This window comes from Protomyctophum bolini, assembly GCF_963924005.1.
Source record: "Protomyctophum bolini genome assembly, chromosome: 16".
In the NCBI taxonomy this organism is placed as follows: domain Eukaryota; kingdom Metazoa; phylum Chordata; class Actinopteri; order Myctophiformes; family Myctophidae; genus Protomyctophum; species Protomyctophum bolini.
The window spans coordinates 41,035,372-41,045,817 of NC_137877.1; the positions used below are offsets into that span (position 1 = coordinate 41,035,372).

General features: G+C 44.3%; 1 protein-coding gene across 1 annotated transcript; it reads right to left on the minus strand.

Moving 5' to 3' along the window:
• Positions 1 to 1,546: 1,546 nt before the first annotated feature.
• LOC308330977 (protein NLRC3-like) lies at positions 1,547 to 9,699 on the minus strand (the record flags this gene model as incomplete). The annotated part of the gene is made up of 5 exons (XM_080786046.1): positions 9,589 to 9,699; positions 8,469 to 8,585; positions 4,682 to 4,791; positions 2,542 to 4,393; positions 1,547 to 1,727 (listed from the first exon to the last, which is right to left on the minus strand). The coding sequence occupies exons 4-5, from the start codon at positions 4,329 to 4,331 to the stop codon at positions 1,547 to 1,549; spliced, it is 1,971 nt and encodes a 656-aa protein (XP_080642172.1). The 5' UTR covers positions 4,332 to 4,393; positions 4,682 to 4,791; positions 8,469 to 8,585; positions 9,589 to 9,699.
• Between the last annotated feature and the right edge of the window lie 747 nt (positions 9,700 to 10,446).

The following is a 10,446-nucleotide window of genomic DNA, read 5'->3' on the forward strand; positions in this document are numbered from 1 at the left end:
TGTGTTTGAGTCTTCCGTAATATTCCCCAATTTACCAAATTGGTTTTAAAAATGTTTTAAAAGTCATTAAATTGTACCTTTAGAAATATGCAGATACTAGTCTGTATACACTTAAACTGTATGTTGGTGTGTTTACTGTTGAGTGAGAAACCACACTAGTTGCACATTAAGCTAATCATCTGGGGACCCGCTTGGGGGTCCAGACCCTCAGTTTGGGAACCACAGGCCTAGACTAATATAATGATATTTGATTGGTACAGTAGGTAGATGCAGGATATTGATTATGTGTTGATCTGTTGCGTACCTCGGTAAAGCGGGTCGCACATATAAAATAGACAAGCTCACAAGCGTTGCGTCATCGACGCGTTCAACTTGTGAGCTCAGCTGTTTATGGTGTGTAATCCAGTTGTATGACGAAGTAGCTCAGACGTTTATACATTTGCCTCAAAGGATTACACTTTCAAACATATTTTGAAAGTGGCCCATAAGCTTGGGTTACCTGCATGATATCAAGCTTATAAATATTCTCACCACAGTAATCATATATATATTCACATAATACAGTGCATAATAAAACAGAAGTGATCAAAATAAATGTGGTAAATGTATCTTACTTTAGAACTTCCAGTCTACAGTGTGGGCTCTTCAGTGAAGCACAGAGTCCTGAGTCCTGCAGGTCGTTTTCACTGAGGTCCAATTCTCTCAAATGGGAAGGATTAGAGCTGAGAGCTGAAGACACATCTTCAACGTCTGTCTTTCTGAGTTTACAGCCAGCAAGTCTGTGAATGCAGATTAAAAAAGATATTATAAAAACAAAAGATACCTAAACAATTATTTGAACTGAGGACCCAATAACCTGACAAGCAAGAATTGTAGGCATTTCATTTAGTTTGACTCGGCTGCACAGATACATGTTGTGTTTGCGTCTTCCGTAATATTCGCCAATTTACCAAATTAGTTTTAAAAATATTTTAAAAGTCATTACATTGAAATGTGCAGATACTATTCTGTATACACTTAAACTGTATGTTGGTGTGTTTACTGTTGAGTGAGAAACCACACTAGTTGCACATTAAGCTAATCATCTGGGGACCCCCTTGGGGGTCCAGACCCTCAGTTTGGGAACCACAGGCCTAGACTAATAGAATGATATTTGATTGGTACAGTAGGTAGATGCAGGATATTGATTATGTGTTGATCTGTTGCGTACCTCGGTAAAGCTTGATAACTGTGGCGTAGCTACAACGGGTCGCATGTATAAAATAGACAATCTACAAGCTCACAAGCGTTGCGTCCTCGACGCGTTCAACTTGTGAGCTCAGCTGTTTATGGTGTGTAATCCAGTTGTATGACGAAGTAGCTCAGAAGTTTATACATTTGCCTTAAAGGATAACACTTTCAAACATATTTTGAAAGTGGCCCATAAGCTTGGGTTACCTGCATGATATCAAGCTTATAAATATTCTCACCACAGCAATCATATTATATTCACATAATACAGTGCATAATAAACAGAAGTGATTAAAATGAATGTGGTAAATGTATCTTACTTTAGAACTTCCAGTCTACAGTGTGGGCTCTTCAGTGAAGCACAGAGCAGCTCCACTAGTCCTGAGTCCTGCAGGTCGTTTTCACTGAGGTCCAATTCTCTCAAATGGGAAGGATTAGAGCTGAGAGCTGAAGACACGACTTCAACGTCTGTCTTTCTGAGTTTACAGCCAACAAGTCTGTGAATGCAGATTAAATAAGAGATTATAAAAACAAATGATACCTAGTTCACTGTCATTGAAATTAACTAAAACATCTCCTATCTAGTTATCCAGAGATATAGACACCACTTGACAACACAGAATGACTGTACGGTCTGTACAGAGGAAGATTTTGAAATCAAAGACTTCAACCAGCAGTTGAAGGAGTGAAATGAAGACTGAACAACAACATTGCATATTTACTGCCTAAACGGTGTAAAAGCTTTACAAACAAGCTGCTGGAGACCAGCATTCATGAGTCTCTATTTCTATTCCCTGTCTCCTCAAGCTGGGCCACAGATGTAGGCTTTACTGTTAGTTTGAATGTACCCCAATATTATATTATTGCATAACCTACAATATTATAACATTTCATAACCTACACAATGTTATAAGTCCAGTGTTGTTTTGGCAGCATTGATTTTAGTCTTAGTCATAGTCTCTTGAATAGCTTTCATTTAGTTTTAGTCACATTTTAGTCACCTGGAATGTTTTAGTTTTCTAAATGTCATAAGATTTTAGTCGACTAATTCTACAGTTGATTTACTCGACTAAAATGTATTGTGGCGGGCCTTGATGCCGTCATAATGACTGATATTTGCTGAAAATAGTCGATCTACAAGCTCACAACAGGTCGCAGCATTGTGAGCTTGTATAAGAATTAGGAAAGAATTATCCAATGTGGTACTTTTGTCTTTTCTTTTTTGTTAACCCAAGAAAAGTAAATGAGCAGCTCCAAACGTTGCATCAAACATATGGACTCTAGGATGTTTCTATTCACTCGACTACTAACCTAGCCTTTCTGCAGTTCCTCACAGCTGGGATCAGTCTCCTTCGCCCCTCCTCTGATGTGTTGTATTTGTCCAGGTCCAACTCTTCCAGAACCTCCTCTGACATCTGCAGCATGACGGCCAGAGCTGAACACTGGGTCTCAGAAAGTTTCTCTGTTCTGTTCTCTGACTTCAGGAACTGTTGGATCTCCTGATGTAATGATTGGTCGTTCATCTCCATCAGACAGTGGAAGATGTTGATACATCTGTCAGGAGAGACATCATCACGAGTTAACATCTCCTTCAGGTTCTGGATGGCTTTCTGGATCTCTTCTGGACTGTTCTCTCTCTGACCCAGCAGGCCTCCTAACAGACTTTTCTTTGTCTGACCCAGCAGGCCTCCTAACAGACTTTGGTTGGACTCCAGTGAGAGGCCATGAAGGAACCGAACAAGTAGGTCCAGGTGGCCATTTTTACTCTTCAGGGATTTTTCCATAGCAGCTTTCAGGAAGTCGGAGAGGGAGCTCTTATCTCTGTATCTTACCACTGTATCTTCCAGGAATGTCTTCAGTACCTTCATGTTCTTCTGTGTGAAACAGTGGTACAGGTAGACTGCAGCCATAAACTCCTGGATGCTCAGATGAACAAAGCTGTAGACCTTTTTCTGAAACAGCACACTCTCTGTTTTGAAGATCTGTGTGCACACTCCTGAGTACAGCGAGGCGTCTTTCACATCAAGACCACACTCTTCCAGGTCTTCTTGGTAGAACATGATGCTACTTTTCTTCAGATGTCGAAATGCCAGCATGCCCAGGTTCAGAAGAACTTTCCTGTCAGTCTCTGTGAGCTGCTGTTGAGTCCTTTTTTTCTTTTCTTTTTTTTTCACATTATGAGTCTCATCATACTTCTGCTTCTTCCTGTTTGTCAGAGCCAACAGGAAGTGGCAGCACATCTCAGTCAGGGTCTTGGGCAGCTGTCCAATGGTGGTGTGTGTCCTCAACATGTCCAGCAGAACGGTAGCAATGATCCAACAGAAGAGTGGGATGTAACACATGATGTGGAGGCTCCTCGATGTCTTCAAGTGTGAGAGAACTCTGTCGGCCAGCTTCTCTTCACTGAATCTCTTCCTGAAGTACTTCTCCTTCTGGGGGTCTGTGAACCCTCGCACTTCTGTCACCATGTCAACACATGCAGGAGGGATCCGATTGGCTGCTGCAGGTCTGGTGGTTATCCAGAGGAGGGCCGAGGGGAGCAGATTCCTCTTGATGAGGTTCGTCAACAGAGCATCCACCGATGATGTCACTGTGACATCAGAGATGATTTCATTTGTGTCAAAGTGCAACGGAGACCTGCTTTCATCGAGGCCATCGAAGATGAAGCAAACTTTCCAGGCAGCGAGCTGCTCTGCTGTGACCTTCTTTAATGTTGGGTGGAAATCATGGATCAGGTTGAGAAGGCTGTACTGCTTATCTCTGACCAAGTTCAGCTCCCGGAATGAAAAGGGAACCACGAGATCTATATCTTGGTTCTCCAAACCTCTTGCCCAGTCCAGAAGAAACTTGCGCACAGAGAATGTTTTTCCAATGCCAGCGATGCCTTCGGTCAGAACGCTTGTGCTGGGTGTCTTTCTGCCAGGGAGGAGGATCTTAAAGATTTCACAGCAGTTGATTGCATCGTCATGGAAGGTCTTCATGTTGGAAGCTGTTTCAAGCTGTATCACCTCATGTTGGCGATTAACCCCTTCACTCTCTCCCACTGAGATGTAGAGCTCTGAGTAGGTGCCGGTGACGGAGGTTCCAGACTCTTCCGTCATGTCGTCTTTCACTTCATCAAGACTGTTCACACTGTCCTTATAATCGTTCAAAATACTGACATCTGAAATGAGAAGAACATTTATGTTTTAAACATTGAGGTTAATTTATAACTTTACATGTATACAGCACACATTAATATTAAATACCTCCAGAAACTATGCAATTTGTTCAGAAAAACAGGCAAAAGTAACAACACAAGATCAGTTGTTTTTGTCCAGCTGTTGAGTTGATAGTTGTTCAGCTTCATTATATGCACTTGGATATAATTGATACAGACAATAATTATTTTAACATTTAGTCTATGATTTCAATTTATAAGCATGCATTTTCAATGAGTGCACATTCTTACTTTGTCCACCTGTGTTTTGACTGGGTGTCTTCAGTCCAGTTGTGGTTTGACTGGGTGTCTTCAGTCCAGGTGTTGTTTGACTGGGTGTGGTGAGTCCAGGTGTGGTATGACTGCAGTGCCAGAGACACACACACACACACACACACACACACACACACACACACACACACACACACACACACACACACACACACACACATGTCAACATATGCACGTGAAACCTGGTATATTCTTCGTCGTACAACATGGTGTTGAATGCTGAAAATAGCAGATTTACAAGCTCACAACGTGTCACGTCCACCACACGTTGTGAGCAGCTAGTTTCAGCACATGGAAATATGCAGGCTGAGCCGTTTAGAAACTTTCCCCTTCACAATAAAAGCACATCAGCTTTCACATTCATTCCATATAAAGGAAGAGTGGGCACGTGGGCACCTCAGTGTTACATATCCTTATTGGCCATTAGGTTGAACATGCCCATGCAGAAGGGTGGGCACCTCCGTGTTAAATATCCTTATTGGCCATTAGGTTGAACATGCCCATGCAGAAGGGTGGGCACCTCCGTGTTAAATATCCTTATTGGCCATTAGGTTGAACATGCCCATTTCTGTTTCATATAGCCAAATGATAATAACGAAAATGCACTATAGGTTAATTCATTATAATAATGTCCTATAGAATGTGTGTGAGTGAGAAATATTCCATGTTATGTGCTTAATTTAAGGCATTTATGCTTCAGCCAAGAAAACCTTTGTTAGCCTTGGTGATAAGGTCATACAAAGAAAAAGTTGGTGCTACCTAATTTGTGGTGACGCTACCAACTGAAAAGGTAGGTGGCACCAGTGCTACCTGTGAAAAGGTTAGTCTGGAGCCCTGATTGTAACAGTTATCTCCTTAAAGGCCCAATGTCACGCCCCTCGGGAGATAAGAACGGCTATCCAACAATGCTATCATGATGACGACGTCATAGTGCCGATTAACTTTCCCCATCGACTTCTATGCGGGCTCGCCGGGCTTGGTGGCAGTAGTAGCATAGCAACTTGTGCTACTATTTTGGTGTCACATTTAGCTTTATACTGGGTGAAAGTCTCATTCAAAAAAATATTTTTTGACATTGAGTTGACGTGTTTTTTGTTTTAGGGTAACTGTTGCATAATCGCAATTTCGCACTCGAGCCATGCCCCGGCCATCTAGCTCTCTGTCTCCCCCGCTGACATGCCCTCAACCACGGCTAAGTTCAGCCTGCTGCGGAGCCCTGCTCACAGGTTGAGTAGCGGCACTGCACCGGGCTAAAATGCATATCAGTCTTCAAATATCCTATGTACCACAACATTGTTCAAGTACGTGTGTTTATGCTTATTCATTGTAATAATCAATATCGCTATGATGATTTATCGCCGCGCATGTAGTCTAGCCCGTCTCAGATGCCCCCTCTCACCGCCGGCGGTACTGAGCCTAGTCTTCTGGTCATGCAGGCTGCAGTGCAGGCTGTTCATAGCACACACACAGCACGCAGTGAACTGGGCTGTGTGTGTGTGTGTGTGTGTGTGTGAGAGAGAGAGAGAGAGAGAGAGAGAGAGAGAGAGAGAGAAAGAGCGCCCCCCTCCCCACTCGGCTCGGACAACCAGGCCGATAATTCATCATAGCGATATTGATTATTACAATGAATACAAACAAACACACGTATAGTTCACTTGAACAATGTTGTGGTAACTGACTACGGTATTACAGTGGGTGTACAGTCAGCCTGCGGCTGAGAGGGGAAGAAAGAAAGGGAAGAGAACAGTAGTCGCGCTGCGGGGCTCAGGGCTCTACTCAGAGCGGGCAGACAGGGTTGTTGGTGTCCGGGGGAACGTGGGACTCGAGTCCGAAATTTGCACTTGTGCTGCAGTTCCCCTAAAAAACCCACGCCAACCTCAATTGCATTCTTTCGGGCGGGAGTTTCGGGCGAAAAAATATATATTTTCAATTACATTTATAACCAATATGACGCTAAATGTACCGTCAAAAACGCTAGCCTGACCTAGTAGCCACTTGTTGCTAGCGCCGTAGCCCATCGCGAACGCTTTCAAACTGTTTTCAGTCAGACCACGTGATGTACTGTACCACCCATATTAATTTCGGGGCATGTCATTGGACCTTTAACACATTCCGACCAGGATTACTGCATGTTTTGCCTACCCTAGGACACGGGGAGAACATGGTAAGTGCGTTGCCAGGGCAACCAGACACGCTGTCAGACAGACGACGCCTCGGGCAGCTAGGCCCGCCCTCGGCCTCGTAGTAGGGAATGTCTACGTGCCAAACCTCCCCCTCCGCCAGATTGAGACGATGGAACGACCACACCCAAATCAGCCATCGGCCACACCCGCAGTATAAAAGGAAGATTCAGTTCTGAGTCTGACAGCGGCTGGTTCACACACACGCTCACGGAGGCACGCACAGCAAATACCGTCGGGAGGTAAGAAGACACACACACTTCCACCACCACCCATTCATGTGTGTGTATATTCCTGCATGTGTTGACTGTCACTCTCCTCTCACCACAGGCTCTTAGGAACGCTCCAGGAAACGACAGAGCGACAGAGACTATCGGACTGTACGATTAAAACAATAAAGGAACAGGAGTTCCATTTCCACACATCTCGCTGCGGGAGGAAGGCAGCCCCGCCACAGCGACGGTGACGCTGAAACCTCTATAATAAAGGTCGTAAAGAAACCTGTTATTATCAATATTATATTGAGCACTGTCTGGCATACAGTCGCTCATTTGATTTGCCGAGAACGGCCTGAAGATTTATGCTCTATCGGAGCTGAACCCCCGCTATCGGGAGAGAAGACCCGCTACAGTTAAAGATAAAGACTGATGACGTCACCCGAAGCAAGGGAACCCCGCCCCGTCTTATCGTGTTAAACAGAGCCCTCCAGTGAGGAGCGTGCTATCAGAGACTGTATATACTGAATTGAAATCTAATGCTCTGTTCTCATCCTCCTCCTCCAGGCTGAGGAAAACGCCTGTGGAACAGACATTTGTGTGGAATATAATTTGCCCAGAAACCTACTGGGGGTTTCTCCTTCTGCCTGTAATATAATTTCCTTGTTGATGAAATAAAATGCTGTTGAAACTGCTGCAATTCCCTGTCCCGCCTGGTCCTTGGTCACAGAGATTCCACAGTACCTACCCTAGGGACACGGGGAGAACATGTGAGGGTACCTACCCTAGGGACACGGGGAGAACATGTGAGGGTACCTACCCTAGGGGTCACTGGGAGAACATGTGAGGGTACCTACCCTAGGGTACACGGGGAGAACATGTGAGGGTACCAACCCTAGGGGACACGGGGAGAACATGTGAGGGTACCTACCCTAGGGGAAACAGGAGAACATACAAACTCGCCCACAGCGGGAATCGAAGCCAGGATCTTCTAGCTGTGAGGCGACAACACTACAGACTGTGCCACCTCTTGTTTTATTTTTGATAAAGATTTTAAAACTCTCTTCTTCCAAATTCCAATCATCGCCACGGTCAAATCCTACCTCCCCTAAAAACAGCTGGAGATGGTTATCCATGCTTTGATTTCATCAAGAATAGATTATTGCAACTCTTTGTATATTGGCATCGACCAGGCATCACTCAGGCGTTTACAGCTAGTGCAGAACACAGCTGCCCGCCATCTCACCGTCAGTATAAAATATGTTATAGTGTATATTGTATAGTGTTATAGTGTATATTGTATAGTGTTACAGTGTTATAGTGTTGTATATATTTATAGGAGGGTTGACATACTGTGAATCAGGAGGTCCAGGTTCGTTACTGAAGTCAGGAGGATTTCCTGGTTTAGACCAGTCACTCTTCACAGACAGAAGGCTGGGAGTTGGAGACTCTGCTCTGTGGTGGACACTTCTGGAATCATACAGACAGAAAAAACAATACATAAACAATAGAGACAGTGAATAATACTACTAGAAATAATACTAAGTAAATAACAGACAGTAATTAGCATAACAGTAGCTTGTATTCCATGTAGTACAAACGGTGCAATGGAATGATTTGACCAAGGAGATAAAGACAACACACTTAAAACACTTAAAACTTAGGTCAGGATTGAGATGGCGTTTTTAGAATCCTGAATGGGTCTGTTGAATTGAGCAATTTTAACAGTTATCTCTTTCACACATTCCGACTAGGATTACTGCATGTTTTTGTGAGGCTACCTACCCTAGGGGTCACGGGGAGAACATGTGAGGGTACCTACCCTAGGGGTCACAGGGAGAACATGTGAGGGTACCTACCCTAGGGGTCACAGGGAGAACATGTGAGGGTACCTACCCTAGGGGACACGGGAGAACATGTGAGGGTACTATACCCTAGGGGAAACGGGGAGAACATACAAACTCCAGACAGAAAGGCCCTTTCGCCAACCCCGCCTCGGGTATGGGCATTGATGACGCAGAGGAGAGAACACGCCCCCAGCGCCCACAGCGGGAATCGAACCCAGGATCTTCTAGCTGTGAGGCGACAACACTACCGACTGTGCCACTGTCCCCTCTCTTGGTTTTATTTTTGATAAAGATTTTAAACTTAATAAACAAATCAGCTCCGTCGTTAAAACTCTCTTCTTCCAAATTCCAATCATCGCCACGGTCAAATCCTACCTCCCCTAAAAACAGCTGGAGATGGTTATCCATGCTTTGATTTCATCAAGAATAGATTATTGCAACTCTTTGTATATTGGCATCGACCAGGCATCACTCAGGCGTTTACAGCTAGTGCAGAACACAGCTGCCCGCCATCTCACCGTCAGTATAAAATATGTTATAGTGCATATTGTATAGTGTTATAGTGTATATTGTATAGTGTTACAGTGTAAATAGTGTTGTATATATTTATCGGAGGGTTGACATACTGTGAATCAGGAGGTCCAGGTTCGTTACTGAAGTCAGGAGGATTTCCTGGTTTAGACCAGTCACTCTTCACAGACAGAAGGCTGGGAGTTGGAGACTCTGCTCTGTGGTGGACATTTCTGGAATCATACAGACAGAAAAAACAATACATAAACAATAGAGACAGTGAATAATACTACTAGAAATAATACTAAGTAAATAACAGACAGTAATTAGCATAACAGTAGCTTGTATTCCATGTAGTACAAACGGTGCAATGGAATGATTTGCCCAAGGAGATAAAGACAACACACTTAAAACACTTAAAACTTAGGTCAGGATTGAGATGGCGTTTTTAGAATCCTGAATGGGTCTGTTGAATTGCGCAATTGTAACAGTTATCTCTTTCACACATTCCGACCAGGATTACTGCATGTTTTTGTGAGGCTACCTACCCTAGGGGTCACGGGGAGAACATGTGAGGGTACCTACCCTAGGGGACACGGGGAGAACATGTGAGGGTACCTACCCTAGGGGACACGGGGAGAACATGTGAGGGTACCTATACCCTAGGGGACACGGGGAGAACATGTGAGGGTACCTACCCTAGGGGACACGGGGAGAACATGTGAGGGTACTATACCCTAGGGGAAAGGGGGAGAACATACAAACTCCACACAGAAGGGCCCTTTCGCTAACCCCGCCTCGGGTATGGGCATTGATGACGCAGAGGAGAGAACACGCCCCCAGCGCCCACAGCGGGAATCGAACCCAGGATCTTCTAGCTGTGAGGCGACAACACTACCGACTGTGCCACTGTCCCCCCTCTTGGTTTTATTTTTGATAAAGATTTTAAACTTAAAAAACAAATCAGCTCCGTC